The sequence below is a fragment of the Astatotilapia calliptera genome, chromosome 10, assembly GCF_964374335.1.
Source record: "Astatotilapia calliptera chromosome 10, fAstCal68.1, whole genome shotgun sequence".
In the NCBI taxonomy this organism is placed as follows: domain Eukaryota; kingdom Metazoa; phylum Chordata; class Actinopteri; order Cichliformes; family Cichlidae; genus Astatotilapia; species Astatotilapia calliptera.
In genome coordinates this window covers 13,919,067-13,934,243 of record NC_137431.1, presented here as the reverse complement: position 1 = coordinate 13,934,243, position 15,177 = coordinate 13,919,067, and the positions used below count along the sequence as shown (strand labels likewise).

General features: G+C 41.9%; 2 protein-coding genes and 1 long non-coding RNA gene across 4 annotated transcripts in view; 1 reads left to right on the top strand and 2 right to left on the bottom strand.

The window, feature by feature from the left end:
* LOC113030299 (uncharacterized) overlaps positions 1–1,924 on the bottom strand; it is a 30,958-nt gene extending 29,034 nt beyond the window's left edge. The window contains exon 1 of the long non-coding RNA XR_003273568.2: positions 1,818–1,924. This is a non-coding gene — a long non-coding RNA (uncharacterized LOC113030299). The remainder of the gene's footprint in view (positions 1–1,817) is intronic.
* Positions 1,925–2,077: 153 nt separating this feature from the next.
* Positions 2,078–6,923, top strand: atf5a (activating transcription factor 5a). Its single transcript, XM_026181631.2, has 4 exons — positions 2,078–2,215; positions 3,137–3,385; positions 3,724–4,912; positions 4,999–6,923. Exons 2-4 carry the CDS (start codon positions 3,244–3,246, stop codon positions 5,183–5,185), a joined length of 1,518 nt encoding a protein of 505 aa, XP_026037416.1. The 5' UTR covers positions 2,078–2,215; positions 3,137–3,243; the 3' UTR covers positions 5,186–6,923.
* A 278-nt stretch (positions 6,924–7,201) lies between these two features.
* stk36 (serine/threonine kinase 36 (fused homolog, Drosophila)) lies at positions 7,202–14,095 on the bottom strand. Of its 2 annotated transcripts, none has more exons than XM_080307499.1 (20): positions 13,343–14,095; positions 13,118–13,258; positions 12,938–13,015; positions 12,723–12,853; positions 12,397–12,646; positions 12,093–12,186; positions 11,802–11,989; positions 11,533–11,705; positions 11,352–11,457; positions 11,066–11,197; positions 10,802–10,978; positions 10,626–10,717; positions 10,446–10,509; positions 10,200–10,310; positions 10,038–10,112; positions 9,827–9,944; positions 9,610–9,736; positions 9,334–9,514; positions 8,176–9,102; positions 7,202–7,891 (listed from the first exon to the last, which is right to left on the bottom strand). In XM_080307499.1, exons 1-20 carry the CDS (start codon positions 13,424–13,426, stop codon positions 7,772–7,774), a joined length of 3,369 nt encoding a protein of 1,122 aa, XP_080163625.1. In that variant the 5' UTR covers positions 13,427–14,095; the 3' UTR covers positions 7,202–7,771. The 2 variants fall into 2 exon arrangements, with proteins under 2 accessions (XP_080163625.1, XP_080163626.1); XM_080307500.1 differs by having other exon boundaries at positions 13,354–14,095.
* Positions 14,096–15,177: the final 1,082 nt, after the last annotated feature.

The following is a 15,177-nucleotide window of genomic DNA, read 5'->3' as shown; positions in this document are numbered from 1 at the left end:
TTTCCCGGGAGACCTGCCAACTTCACCAGCTACTAGTATCTCAATCTGGTCTCCATTACGACCACATTTATCTCGATTGCATCAGGCTGCCTTTCTACAAATCTCTCAGAGCTCCACTCCTATGGTAACAACCACATGGTGGGCGTTTTGCTGAATAGCGCCGCTGTAACAGGGCCATCCTTTTAAAGGCATCAGATCGACACAGACGGACAGCGTATATTAGACTTGGGACATTTCACTCAAATTCAATTTCATCTGGTCTTTTTCAAAGAACATGTTTCACTTGGTGTGAAAACAACTTCCCCTGGAGCCATCCTGGATAATGTGATTCTGTGCGATCGATTCGACTTTCAGATGTTCACTCAATGCACAGACATGCTTCTCTGTGGACAAATCTATTAGAGGCTAAATCATAGTGCCAAATCAATTTATTAATTCAGCAAAGCTGGAAATAAACCTGTTGGTTTTGGTAAAATGATAGAGTAACAGAAATGCAACTCAGCAAATAGGATGGAGAATGGCTGGGTTGTTAGGAGTGCCAAAACAAATGTGAGGTAAAAGGAAAACAGTAGGGGGAGAGAGAGAGAGAGAGAGAGAAAGGGAAAAAGAGAGAGATGCAAATCCCATGGCAACAGCAACCAGACAACAAGTCTAAAATAGGGGGCAGTGTCCGCTATTACTATAGCAACAGGAGAACAGCACACTTGCTCAGCTTCGGGATTTGCTGAAAGGAGGAAAACAAAGCTTTATTCCTAACATAAATGTAATTGACAGTCATTACCAGTAACTTCATTTAGTTCCACCAGCTGTGTCTCACCAAATTAGTCACAAAAATAAGGATTCGCAAAGTGTATTAGGCTGACAGCCAACCACAAGGGATGAATAATTTATCTTCCATTATTCACTGACTTAGTGTAATTTTGCACCTGGGAAGCTTTGGGTAGACAAATGAACAAGTCAACAAAATAAAAGTGAAATGAGACATAATCACAATAGAGTAGTTGCAAGCTAAATTAAAATAAACGAATAAAACAGAGACATTACATCCACAACGGTGACTAGCAATTATGTAATTCTAAGTACTTTCTAATTTAAATTATGTAATAAATGATATATGCTGCATGTTCATTAGTTATCGCGACATAATCGGCCAGATTAAGTCATTACAAGCTGAATGCTGTATCAGTGTCTGAGTTTGTTTAAACTGTATCACAAAGTGTCAACGATATTCTCTGCTTTCAAAAACTGCAGCACCGACCTCCACGCCCGGTTTGTTGACATGAAACATGTGCACAGTCTGCACTGCAGACAGAGGGAGAGAGAAAGATGACAACACGGTGGTGCTTTGCCTTGCCTACCACCGACCAATCATATTTCAGAAGTAGCCGTTTTGAGCCAATCACAGAACGACAGTCTGAGCCCGTGCAGCCAATGGTACTGTTCGTGGACCACTGATGCAACGGAGATGCAACAGACTTCTTCTAAACAACAAAGTGTGTTATGAGCCATATAGCGCTTTAAACAAAACAGCGGCACGCCTTATTGTAAAGTACAGTGTCTGAGCTGTAGTTTTCTCGACAGATCGCGTTCGCGTAAACCAAATCCTCTCACTTCGTTATTTAATTTAAAGACGAGGTTATACCCTTTAGAGCTTAAAAACTAGCACAATGTCTAGCTAAAAGGCTACTTTTCAGATTCCCTTTTTAAACCAGTTGTTATTTGTATCTTGAATTGCACAGTTTGAATTTAGTATTTTCTTTTTTATTAGTATATTTATTATCTATATATTTATTACTATAAATAATAGCATTACTCACCTGAATGAGCAGCTGTGTTACTTTTACAGAAACAACAACAAAAAAGTAGCTCAATACTTTTATAAAAGTGTGGGCAGCGAGAGTGTGGGACGTCCTTGGGTGAGCCGCGGAGGGAGGGGGCGGAGGGATCTGCACGCGCGGAGGAGCCTGGTTTACCCCGGTGACGCAGTCGGTTGCTAGGTGTGAATGAAGTGATGCTTTGTCACAATTAAGCGGCTCCTCAGTTTACAGGTCGACCACAACAAAGCAGCACCTCTCTCTGTTTGCCTTGTCTAGGATATTCCGAGCTGAAATATGGCTCTTTAATCTTTTGTTAAGTTGTTGGACCCGAAAAGTCGTCGTGCTTTGCTTTAGCAACGCACCCCCAAGTGCTCTACAATTTTTTCTGCAAGAATGGAGTAAGTGAAAGTCTCTCTACTGGCTGTACATAGAGCTGTTTTGTTGTTGCTGTTGTTGTTGTTATCATTTTGGTGTAAAGTGGCTACATCTTGTTTGGTTTCGTCGCTTTAAATGAACCTTTTTGACAAATTCAAACATCTTTTTTCTTCTTTTTTATTTTTAAACTACGATCACTCATGGAGTTTGACTGATTGTGGTTGCTTTGTGGTCAGTTTTAGTTTGATTTTTATTGATTTTTCCTCTACTCTAAATGTATTGCCTTCAGTCTGTGCACTAACTGGAGATACATCACGTCTGTCACTTCCAGCGTTTAATCTTTCAATGTTTAATTTAGCTCTCATTGCTGTAATCGAGTCCAATCTGTTTAAGTGATTAAAAAAAAGAATTGGTAATTAATTTTAAAAGGAACATGCGATTGGAAGCAGCTCATCAGCATTCATCCTCTTTGACCAGCAGGGCAGCTCACCTACAGAGTAGAGGTAGCTCTTGTGGTGCTTCTTGTCAACAGTTGGGCCCTTGACAGCGTCACTGGGTCCCACGTGTTTTGAGGACGTCAGGTTAATTTTGCTTTGAGCCAGATTAAAGCCCACAGGACACTGCTCCCACTTTTCTATCACCCACTGTGTCACATCTGAGGCTTGGTTTTGGGAATAATGTACTTTTCTGCTTTTCAGTATTTGGTATTTACTGTAAAGCCTTTTTGTTTAAAAGATGAAAAAGTGTATTTGTGTGAAAATGAATTAAGTGAGGACCAGAAAGTGATTTTTTCTTTGTTGCCTCTCATTAAAACCATGCAGAGAAACTTGCAGAGGGCAGCACAGACAGAATCCCATCTGATGATCCCCATTAGTCGACTGAGTACGCCGTATCTTTCTCAGATATATCTGATCCCCCTTTTTTTCTTTCTGCTTACCCTCTAGGTTTCATTATGCTCACCCAGACCTGCTCACTGTGGCCCATCTCTCAGACCCTGCTTGCTCTCAGCATATGCTTGGACTTGGACTGAATCAAAGCACCAACAGACAAAATGATGGCAACATCAGCGCCTGTTTGGAAGACTCTTCGTGTCTGCCCGGCAGACCCCCTCGCTCTCTCTCACCCACAGGCTAACCACAGCCAATCACAGGGGTGCAGGGGGGAGGTGTCAGAGGAGAGTCAGCACTTAATTGGTGAGTTGCAGCGTGTACGCTTTTTTATATTTTTCCTCATTTCAGGTGGGCTCGGCACTGCAGCACATTCGTCCTTCTTGAGCAGTAAGTAATAAACTAGCTACGTCTGTTATATTAAAACGCTGCAACTTTATCGGCAAAACCCCCCAATCTGATTTGCCTTTATTATTATTATTATTATAAATCTGATTGTTATTTTGGGAAACTGCTTCGTGCACTGATGGATTTTTTTTTTTTTTTGCATGAACGTTATTTTTTTATTTTATTTTTTTTAGCAGCATTATTTCCTTCCGACAAACATCTTGTAACCGATGCAATTTTTCCCCCCTCCTCAATAGGTGATGGTAACACTGACTGGATGACGGAAGAAGTGGATTTCTCCTCGTACCTCCCAAACCCTCCTTCCCCTCCCTCCTCTACTAATGCCTCCCTTCCCCCTTCACCCCTTCAGAATGATATCCAGGTGCCCTCTGACTTGGAGGTCATGACCTCTCTGCTGCAAGAGGAACTCGCCCAACTAGAGGACTACTTCCTGTCTGAGCCACTGCCCGAGAAAGGGCCGAGGCTGGGAAAATGCGACAGGGGTCCACTGCCTGCGGGTCCTCCGCCATTCACTCAGCTGCCATACGCATCATACGCTACATCCAACCAATCGGAATCCAGCCCACTTCTTGTTACCTTGGCAACCGGAGAACTGGACTTGCTCAGCATCTGTGGCGGGCCCATTGGGCGCTCCAAAATTCCAAGACACGCCCCATATAGCTGCAGTCGACCCAGTGGGTGTGGTAGGAAAAGAGTTCCTGATGGTTCGAGGTTCAGCGAAGGCTATGACAGCAGTTTGTTGAGTTCCAAAGGAAGTAACTCAGGTAACTCAGCTGTGACCCTTACAGGTAATTATGGCTGTGTAGAGGACGACCAGTTGGTAGGGAAAAGCTACTGCTTGGGTAGTGCGGTTGAGCTCAGACGATGTGCTGTTATACCAAAAGAAGAGAAAAATTGCTGTTTCACTCAAGATGTGATAGGTGGTGGGAAGATTGTTGGTGGTGGATTTGGCTTTGGTGGATCACTGGAGGTCCCCCATAAGAAAGAGGATCTGTTGATGTATAGCATGAGGGAAGTCAGTGGAGGTGCTGGTAACAGTGATGTGCTGAACAGTATCAAAACTAGTGTGGAGGTGACAAAAGCCACCGTTTCTTGGAAAGCCGAGAGCAGCGAAGGTTGTTATCTTCCAACAACATCACAGTCTGAGGCCTACCATAGCTTCTTGGGCAACATCAACGAGCAGGTGAAAACAGAGAGTCTACAGATAGCTCAGCATGATCTACACTGTAATTTCCTTGAGGATCAGGGCCCAGAGTGTCTTTTAATGGCTAGGGATAGTTTGAACCTGGAATCTTCGGGGCACAGACAAGCATGTCGGCTGAAGGAAGACCACTGTGCAATGAAATACGAAGTGGACATCATTCCAGGTGAAGGCGGGGAGCGCAAACAAAAGAAAAGAGATCAGAACAAAACTGCCGCTCACAGGTGAGATTCTTCTCGATGAAATGTCAATGTTATCAAAGTTTCACGAGTTTACATTTTCACAGAGTCTTCGTTTTTGGTCGATGCAGGTATCGCCAGCGAAAAAGGGCGGAGCTCGATTCTTTGGAGGAACAACTGCACTGCCTTGAAGGGAGGAACCGGGAGCTCCGGGACAAAGCAGAGTCCGTAGAACGTGAAATCCAGTACGTTAAAGACCTGCTGATTGAAGTTTACAAGGCCCGTAGCCAAAGGCTTAAGCAGGACACAACAGCGTAACACCAAGCTTCTGCGAGTACACTTAGAGAGAGCGTAACAGGGAGAATCAGCAGCTCTTTCTGTCTTTAAGTTTGTCCTGAATCAAATGTTAATTTTTTTTCTTTTTTTTTCTGTAGCGAGGGGTTAAAAGCATGCTTTGCTAATATGAAATCTTTTTTACATTTTAAATCAACACTATCCAATTCTTCCATCGCTTTCGTACTCGAATCACTTGAGCCGGCACTGTGGCATAGCAATGCTTTAAGATGACAATCATTTTCGATAGCTCTCGCACTTCGTGAATCTACTATTGAAATAAGGTAATTTCAGAAGTAATGTAACTCATTATGCAGGTTTTATATTTGTAATAGCCTTACGTTAAAATTGATGTCAGCAATAGAAACTCATGTTTGTTTGAGGGGTTTTTTTTCTTTCTTTTTTAATTATTTTCATGCTCAGTCGCTGGATCACGTTATTGGGTGTTGATATTTCAGTGTGGACAAATATTTCAAATCAACTGCGTTTATGCAACAGCAAAAACTAATTGGCATTAATACTAAAATTATTAGAACTGACCTTGAATATCCTTTGACTTTTACAATTGCAGAAAGAGCGGCTAACGTACAAAAGAGTCGTGAAACTTTATTGTGTATTTTGTTGTTTGTTTTTCTGTAAAACATTTGATTTGCTTCCAGTTTATTTCAGTCAATAACAGAATTATTTTATTTGTATGTTTAGAGTATTTTAGCCAGCTTTGTTGGAAACATTACTTTGTCTTCTGTATTTACATTTGTTTAATTTTCATCCCTTTAAATGTAACAAATATAACCTTTGCTATCTTTCTTTTAGCAATGGCTTCAAATAATGTCGGCATTATGCATTCTGTGACCAAAACTGTTTTTTTTCATATTATTTTTAAATGTGTAACATTTTATCATGTGGTGGCAGTAAGATATTCTTCCCTCGCATTTTGCAAAATGTACAATCTGTTTTGCAGCTCAGGATACATGTTAATCCGCCAGTTCTACAAACATCAGTAGATAATCACGGGAGGAGATTACAGACTTGAAGCTTGCAGGGTTTCCTCATATAAAACTGTTGTTTTTTTCTTTATTTCCAAATGTGTACAAATATTGTAACTAGTATCATTCTAACAGCCTTCCTCTGCATGCCTTTGCATAAATGTACTCTCTGGAATAGAAAATTTAGGGTTTCAGAAATAATTCTCTCTCTAAACTGCTTGTTAAAGCAATAAGTTTTATAGGCCTCTGGCTGATCTGCACTAATTTGTAACAACTTTTGTATGTTCAGGGAGTGGAGTGTGTTAACCTTTTCTTTCTATAAAATTATTGGGAAAAAAAAAATCCTAATTTTGTTGTTTCTTAAAGCTTTTGCAGCTTTAGCTTTGGTGTAAGAGGTCTCAATTCTTTTTTTCATATAAGCAAATAATCATTGTTACTGTCATTTGCTCCATGCTTATACCAAGGATAGTTGTTTTTCTATGCATATTTATTTTAAGACAATCTTGAATATAACAGCGAAACTATCGTAATTATTTATGGGGTTTAATTGGTGCTTCTTCTTTTTTTTTTAGCCCCCTGCGGTGCACTATCAATCCCGATGGTTAAACCAAAAGTGTGTACTAACAGCACATTTAGCGCGTTGTGTTTTTAACGCAATTTTATCATAGATACAAATTAACTTCGTCTGATGTCAATCTTTTTGCTTTTAAAAAAAAATAAAGTGTATCATCAACTTGGCCCGCTGTGCTTTTTCTTTTTGGTGCTTTTACTGGGATTTATTTTTATTTTTTGTCTGCGTTATCCGAAGTACAATCTGCGGCCTGAGCGTGAAAATAAGTGCTTGGTTTTTGGATTTAATAAATCCGCGGGGTTTTCATTTTATTTTTATTTTTTTTTAAGGGAAATCAAAGTAAAGCCCGGTCAGGGCCCGACAGACACTGACAAGCGCTTCTTTTCTCACCCTGCCCCGCTGAGCAGACAGCTGACAGACGGTTATACAGAGAGGACTGAAAACTTTCATGGGTATCGATCTCTTCTAGTTCAGTCGATACAACATTTAACATAAAACCACATAAAAACGCTTTCGACGTCCAGTCCTCGGAAATTCGGCTTCGTTGTTTTCTACTTTATTTAGCCCAAATTCACAGACTTCTAGAAGACCTCGAAGGGCTTTGAAATGCGAATGCCTCTAAATTCACATGTTGATCTGCATATGGAACATTTTTAAAATCCATCAATAATGTTCGCTACACCTAAACAAAAGCTTTCCAAAAATCGACAGCACGCTGCGGTGCCAGCAGAAATACTCATAACTCAGAAATGAATGAAACTCCTCATTCGCCACTTTTATACAGACTGAATTATTGTTATGACAATTTTATCGATGAAAAAGAAAACCTACCGTGATTTTTACGAAGTTAAATCGTTTCCTTTTTCTCGTGAAATTAGAACAGCTTGCTGTCACAAACCGAGACGTTAAACAGTAAAACAGTTTTATTTTGATTCATAAACGGGGACTCGGTCGTTCACTAACACATGGCTTCAGACAAATATGTTGCTGTAAAGTTAAACAGGGAGCAGGTTTTTAAGCTGCTGACTTTTCTGGTGCAGTCAGCTGTCCAATGAGCCGCTGATAGTCACACTGTGGAGGAGCATGTTGTGAAGCCTGAACAAGCTTCTTACTGGCATCAAGAGACATCAGGACCTTTGAATGAATGCAAAAGAAGAGCAATAATCTAAATAAATCAATAAATGTGTGTTTCAAAGTGTGTTACTGACTTGTGAAAGATTAAACAGTGAACAAAATTTATCTAAAGGACAGAACAAGCTCTGGGCATAAGAGCACAGCTTTAAATTCAATACCAGGAGGTGTGAACTGTTTTCTGCTTTTCTAATTAAAAATGAACTATTTCAAAAGCACCAAATTCTCCAAACAGAGATTGTTTTATTGTAATGTGAGCATGTGCGATGCTGTGACTTGCTCGTTACCTGACGCATGGCATCCTGCTGGCTGTACAGGTATAAAGATCCTATGGCAGCTTCTCTCACTGCACTGTGGTAATCTGTGCATGCAGTTCTTAGAAGTAAGCTGGGCACATTTTCCTCCAGCAACAAGGATATGGCTCCATCAACATTTAGCAGGTTTCCCAGGGCGGCGCAGCAGTGACGACGTGTGAGGGCATCAGGATCATAGATTAGAGTTACCAGCATGGCCACTGTCCTCCTGGCTTCATGTGTCCACCTTCTTTCTTCCTCCTCCATTCTCTGCTCTCTTAATGTTTCCAAATCACTTGCTGCCTCAATATCTGAGTACGTCTGTTTATTTTGTTGCTTTTCTATGCACCATCTCCCTCTATGTATCCCCTTTTCACTGGGTCTGTCCATATGCAGCCCAGCTGCAATATAGCCCAACCAGTTTCCAACTGACCGGCAAGCAACCTGCCGGACAGGCATGCAGGAATCATTAAGGCAGTTTATCATGGCTTTGAAAATGTCAGGTTTTAGGGTGTGTTGTGTGAGAGGCCTGAATGGATCCAAATTTCCTAAAAATCTACACGTGGCAGCCCTGATCTGCTCATACGAGTGAGCCAGTGCATGCTGCAGCACTGAGGTTTCTACATAAAGTTGCAGTGGGCAGGAGGGACAACGGGCTATCCCAGACAATAGAGTGAGGAGCTCCACAGCAGCTTCCCACAGAATTTCCAGCTGCAGGAGTTCGGGGAGCAGAGAGCAGGCAGTTCTGGTTGGAGGACTCTGACGGCTGGAGGCAGGGAGCTGATCGTCCCAGGATGGCAAGAAAAAGCAAGAAGCTGCTTTTGTGAGGTGGTCAATTGAGCGGGGGGGATCACACAGGAGCAAGCGGCTCAGAAGGGAGAGAGGCAGCTCCAGTAGATGAAGAGGAAGGGTTTGAATTACCTGCCAAAGCACAAAAAAAATAATAATAAAAAATAAAATCACACAGACAACTCGTCATACATCAAACAGGCAACAACAAACAACAACACAGTGCTCTTAAAAAAGTACAGACACATCCAGGTGTACAGTACTGCATGCCAGACACAAAACTAGTGCAAGAGTTATCCTGTGTTGCATCAGAGAATTATGTTTGTCGGCGAGGTCTTTATTGGAGCAAAATAAGGCCCTAACCTGCAGGAGGCTTGTAACAATACCACAGCTGTCGTACAACTGGAGAACTGTGGACATGGTGCGTGGAGGCAGGTCCAGGGCGAATGGAAAACATAACAAGTGGCAGCTCAGTGTGGATAAAGTGTTGTGACTCAGATCCACCCTGGGCCTCCCAGGATTGCCCTTGGCAAACAAATGAAGACTGTAGGGTATAAAAGATGCTATTGTTAGCTCCAGGCATTGTAGCTGGCTTGTAATACAAATTATTTCGTTTAATTAAGACATCTCAACACTAACCACTCGGTGCCCAGCAGGCGGCCAAGAGCGTACACACATTCTGATCCAACATCACAAAACACAGGAATGCACGAATATGCATCCTTGCAGAAGGCAAACAGTAAAGCAGAGAGAAAGAAATACAGTCCTGTAACAGACACACACAAAGAAGCAAGGTTTGCTTTTTCATTAGAAGTGTTTTCAGACATCATGGGTTTCACAGGATGAGTACAATTACCATTTGCTGAACAGAAGTCAGAGTCTGATGTTGCACTTCTTAGGGAAGCACCGATCTTTTTCCACAGATTCAGAAAGAAAACTTCATTTAAACCCGAGGGCAAAGGGCCATTCTCATGCTGTTTAAACAAGAAAGCACAGACATTTAGTACAGATACGTTGCTAATATCTGTACTAATACATGTTTAACCAAACTTCATCTGCAGTCTGACCTCATTAAGTGCATCTAGGAACAAAGACAGCAGGCCATCACAGAGTCCCCAACCGGAGGGTGGAGAAATGTGGGGCTGATAATGTAGAAAAATAAATGGATCATACATTTTCAGGTCCCTTCAAGCTTTCATATTACTGCCAGGTTTACATGAGCTCAGTACCTCACATGGGTTCAAGACCAGAGTTTTCAGCAAGGATGCTAGATGCTCCACATCAACTTTGACATCAACATTGTGTTGTGTGAAGAGAGACAAAACACAAGCAGCCAGAGGCTAAAAGACAGATAATTGAGCGTTTCACACAACAGACCAGCTGAATGCATATCAAAAAGGTACAGACACAGGATATTATATGTAAACCATGCTGAACATGGTTGATGCTGTTGAAATATGTCAGTGGGTACTCACGACCAGACGACTGAGATTTGGTTGACTAAGAATTGTTTTGAAGGACTCTGTGAACTCTTCCAGGCTAAAGCGTGAGAAGCAGATGGTGAGCTGCTGTAGTTGGAATCTCGTGTGTATGCACTGAGTATTTCACAAATGAACAAAGTCAGTTTCAGCGAGGGAAAAAAAGACTCATCAAACCTTTGTTCCTGTTCCACCCAGGCACAGTTCTTCTCCCAGTAGACCAGGACCACTGTGATCATTTCTTGAAGGACGGGGATACTCTGCTGATGCTGACAAAGTACCAAAGTAGAAGTGAGAAACATTGTTGCAGGATCAGTTCATTGTGAAACACTGTTTCAATCCAGGGTAGCAACCTTAATGAAATCTGAGCTTTCCACAGTATCCTGGATCAGGCCAAAGAGGACACGGGGTAGCCCAAGTTCACGGCCGACGTCGTTCAACTTCTCAACCTCGGCCATCACTAGCAGATTATGTAGAACCCTCATTGGTTGCTGAATCTGCTGAACTTCTTTTACCACGCCCCCTTTTAGCTGCCCAAACAAAGAAAAAAAAGGAGTAGATGCAAAACTCTTTTGAAGAAGAAAAAATTCACGCCGAATGAAATGCTGAAACATTACCTGAGCTTTAAATTCCTGGATCTTTGATTTAATTTGAGATATAATTATGCTGTAATCTAATATCTCTCTCGTTTGTCTGCTTGGATCGGACAGTTGGGCCAGATTCTCCCAGTATTCTTTGTTGTTTACATTCTGAAAGAACAAGAAATGACTCAGTGTCAGGTATATATTAATATATTAATTTAAGAAAGCAAGTTTTTTTTGTGCGTGTTATCAAAGCAGATCCTCTACTGACAGATAATATGTAAATAATTTCTAATGAGTGGAAAAGGCAGCTGTCTCTGACCTGCAATCGCTGTGAGGTGTGGCTTTCCTCCCTGCATCTCCGCACAAGTCGCGGCCCGATATCTATACAGGGAAATTCCCGTTCGTAGTCTATGCTTATCTGACCCCTGTAGAGAAAGGAACTATAAACACATTTGTTTATGATAGCATAACTCATCGTTACTTTGAACCTTCATTAACACCTGTGCTTTGATGTTGAGCTAGCTTGAATCTTCGGTCCGAGGCTTTGATTAGCAGCCATCATATCCAGCTGACCCGAGGTAACAGAAACATCGCCACAAGAGGGCATGGGGTTGCACACTCTAGGGGACATTGCTGCTGCCATCGCACCATTTTCCCTTTCATCCTTATTTTTCTGTCAGTGCACACAAAACAGGTTTAGGGCCCTCCGCTGATCTCACCATACAAACGTTTACAAATAATAAAATAATCATAATTACTGATTACTTACTTTGGCACTGTCCTTTCCTGGTGGTTTCCTCTTACTACAGTTTTCTGTTTGTTCCCTGACCTTTCGCAACAATCTGCTTTCTGCAGAAGCTGGTACAGTCTTCTCTGCCACTTGTTGGAGTTTCAACGCCAGCATGTCAGGGCTGGGTGTGACCGTCAAGGGCCTGGACACATTTGTGGCTGGCAAAACTGCAAACACATCACATGGGAATAAAATCATGAATGTCAGACATGAGAATGTGTCATTAACATTTGAAAGCTTTCTACTAAAATCAGGAGTTTTAAGAATCACCTAGAACACCATCAGCAACAAAGGGATGGTACAAGAGGTCTGGCCATGACAACCGTTTCTGGGGGTCTTTGGTCAACAAGCCTTTCAGGAAGCTCTGCAAAGAAATCATTGGATAGTAATAATATAGAAGACTTTGCATTAGGAAACAATTTGTGTAAGGTTTGTCTCCAATAAACCCTTCAAGGGACTTATAATTGCAACATAATCTTTTACAGGCTTTAAATTTTCAAGCTAGCAACATATTGAAGATGTTGGCTTCAACCTAAATGTAACACAAGGTGAGTAAAGTGTAGCTTTACTGTACCGTGCAAGTGCTGCTCATGGTGTCTGGCCATTTCACTTGGTCTTTCACAATGAGCTGCACTAGCTTGAAGATGGAGTTGGTGTAGAACGGAGGCGCCCCCGTGTGGAGTTCATAAAGGATGCATCCCAAAGACCACAGATCAGCAGTGTGGTCATATGGTTTCTCCTCCACCAGCTCAGGGGACATGTACAGGGGCGTTCCCTTGATAGAAGTAAGCACTAAGGTGGAGACGCTCATCGCTCTGGCAAACCTACAGCAAGATTGCATCATGTCATTTATTCTTTTAGAAACGATTGAAACTTTTTTCTTTGCAACTATCAACATACCCAAAGTCGCAGAGCTTCACCACCCCGCTTTTTTCTAGCAGGATGTTTTGGGGTTTCATGTCACGGTGAAGAATGCGATGGGAATGTAAATAGTACAGAGCAGAGACCAACTGGCAGGCAATCGCACGGACCTTGAAAGAAGGGAAGACTAGTTTAATAACGTAACATTAAATAAAGCTTCACATCTGGTTCAATTGTGTAAAAACAGTGAAAACCTGGCTCTCTGGTAAGTTTCCATCATCCTCAAGGATCTGGAACAGCTGGCCCTCTGCGTACTCAGTGACAATCACAACCTGTCATTAACATATATAGGGGGTTATAATGATCATGGGATTATGTAAAGATAATTAGTTGACAGCAACTTATTTGAGAGTTTTGAGAAAATGGGAGAATACCTCAGTTTCAGTCTCAAAACTGTCAAAGAGCTGGACAATATTGGGATGCCGAAGGTCCCTCATAATTTCAATTTCCCTTTTGAGACTTTGTAGCTGGTTTTCCGAGCGACCCAGCTTTGGCATGAACTTAAGAGCCACCACCTCATGGGACAAAGATGAAGAGACGATGTGAAGCAGTGTCGTTAAACAAACAGGAAACTAAACTGTGCTCCTGTAGATGCTTACCATGCCACTACCTTTTCTCCTTCCCTTGTAAACCCGTCCAAATGAGCCCTCTCCCACCAGCGACAAAACGTGATACCAGTTCATTTCGGCGGCAGCTGGTTCCGTTAGAGCCCAAAAATCCCCGTAACTTTCAAACTGTGACCATTGGTAAATTATTGCTCTTGTTACAATAGACGCTTGGATGTAAAATGTTTTACTTTTTAACTTTAAAACTCACAACTTATGACGGGTAGCAGAGGTTACTCTTCAGTAGTGTTATTTTTTTCGGTGTGCAGGGTGTCAACGAATAGCACAGACGCTTGCCAGTTTAGCTGCCAATTCAAAAAAGTGACACAGAACATATAACAAAGTGTGATAAGTCGTTTGCATACACTCAGTATTCAAATATGCGACTTTTTTCCGCTTATTTTGACATCAAACGTGGTTTTCAACTGTTTTTAACGATAGAATGCCAAAATCAAGACCGGCTTCTGTGTGGACAACTTAAAAGCAGGGGTCCTCAGTCTAGCAACGGCAGCTGCGTTCATAGCAACCACGTCGCAAACAAAGCTAAACGTTAAATAAAATGATATAACTCCCAGAGTCAACATTACTATTTTTCACCCCGTTGGGGCCATATTAGAAATTTTATACCACAAATTATTATAAATATATTTTAAAAAATCCTTATGGTTGAGGGAAGTGGCCCAAGTCTGTCTGTGGATGCAAAGCTAGTAGTAGACCACATAAAGTCACAATCATCATATTTACTACTACAGACGGATGAGATGAAGATTTCCACAGACTTTTACACGACAACACACAAAACAAAAAGGAGTTGATAGTGGACTTCCGGAGGTGCAGAGAAGTACACACCCCCATCACCATCAGCGGCGCTGCTGTGGAGAGAGTGAGCAGCTTCCGGTTCCTTGGTGTACATCTGGCTGAGGATCTTACGTGGTCAGTACACACAAACAAAACAGTGAAGAAGGCGCAGCAGCGCCTCTTCTTTCTCAGGAGACTGAAAAGATTCGGCATGAGCCCCCGCATCCTCAGGACCTTCTATCACTGTGCCATTGAGAGCATCCTCACTGGATGCATCACCACCTGGTATGGCAACAGCACCGCCTACAACTGCAAAGCTCTCCAGCGAGTAGTGCGGTGCTCTGAACGGATAATTGGAGGTGAGCTTCCCTCCCTCCAAGACATCTACAGGAAGCGGTGCCTGAGGAAAGCGGGGAGGATCATCAAGGACTCCAGTCACCCCAGCCATAAACTGTTCAGACTGCTTCCATCAGGAAGGAGGTTCTGCAGCATCCGGTCCCGTACCAGCAGACTGAGAGACAGCTTTTTCCATCAGGCCATCAGACTGCTGAACACGTCATAGACACCTCAGCTTCACTACTGGAACTTTAACATTATGCACTCCATACTGTACAGTAATGCCACTGTTTTGCACATGTCTCACTCTGTATATTTTATTTTATTTATTTTATACATTTTATTTATTGTTTACTCTATTTAATTTGTAAAATATGTGTACACACACACACACACACACACACACACACACACACACACACACACACACACACACACACACACACACACAAACACACACACACACACACACGTAGAAAAATATTTAGTATACACATCCAGAAATGCATATACTATTACATATTGTACATATATTTATTAGTTTCAGATGTAGCTTGTATTTTGCTTGTTTACATTATTGTATTTTGCACAACTCTGTTGCTTGTGAAGCTCGCACACAAGAATTTCACTCACATGTGCTGTACCAATGTACCTGCACATGTGATGTGACAATAAAAGTGATTTGATTTGATTTG

Excerpts from the sequence above, each read along its gene's own strand:
- atf5a (XM_026181631.2), top strand. The coding sequence starts at position 3,244 with ATGATGGCAACATCAGCGCCTGTTTGGAAGACTCTTCGTGTCTGCCCG. Across the intron at positions 3,386-3,723 it reads GGAGAGTCAGCACTTAATTG|GTGATGGTAACACTGACTGG; the intron begins GTGAGTTGCAGC and ends CCTCCTCAATAG. Across the intron at positions 4,913-4,998 it reads AACAAAACTGCCGCTCACAG|GTATCGCCAGCGAAAAAGGG; the intron begins GTGAGATTCTTC and ends TGGTCGATGCAG.
- stk36 (XM_080307499.1), bottom strand. The coding sequence starts at position 13,426 with ATGAACTGGTATCACGTTTTGTCGCTGGTGGGAGAGGGCTCATTTGGA. Across the intron at positions 13,259-13,342 it reads GGAGAAAAGGTAGTGGCATG|GTGGTGGCTCTTAAGTTCAT; the intron begins GTAAGCATCTAC and ends TTGTCCCATGAG. Across the intron at positions 9,737-9,826 it reads TGACTTCTGTTCAGCAAATG|GACTGTATTTCTTTCTCTCT; the intron begins GTAATTGTACTC and ends TGTCTGTTACAG.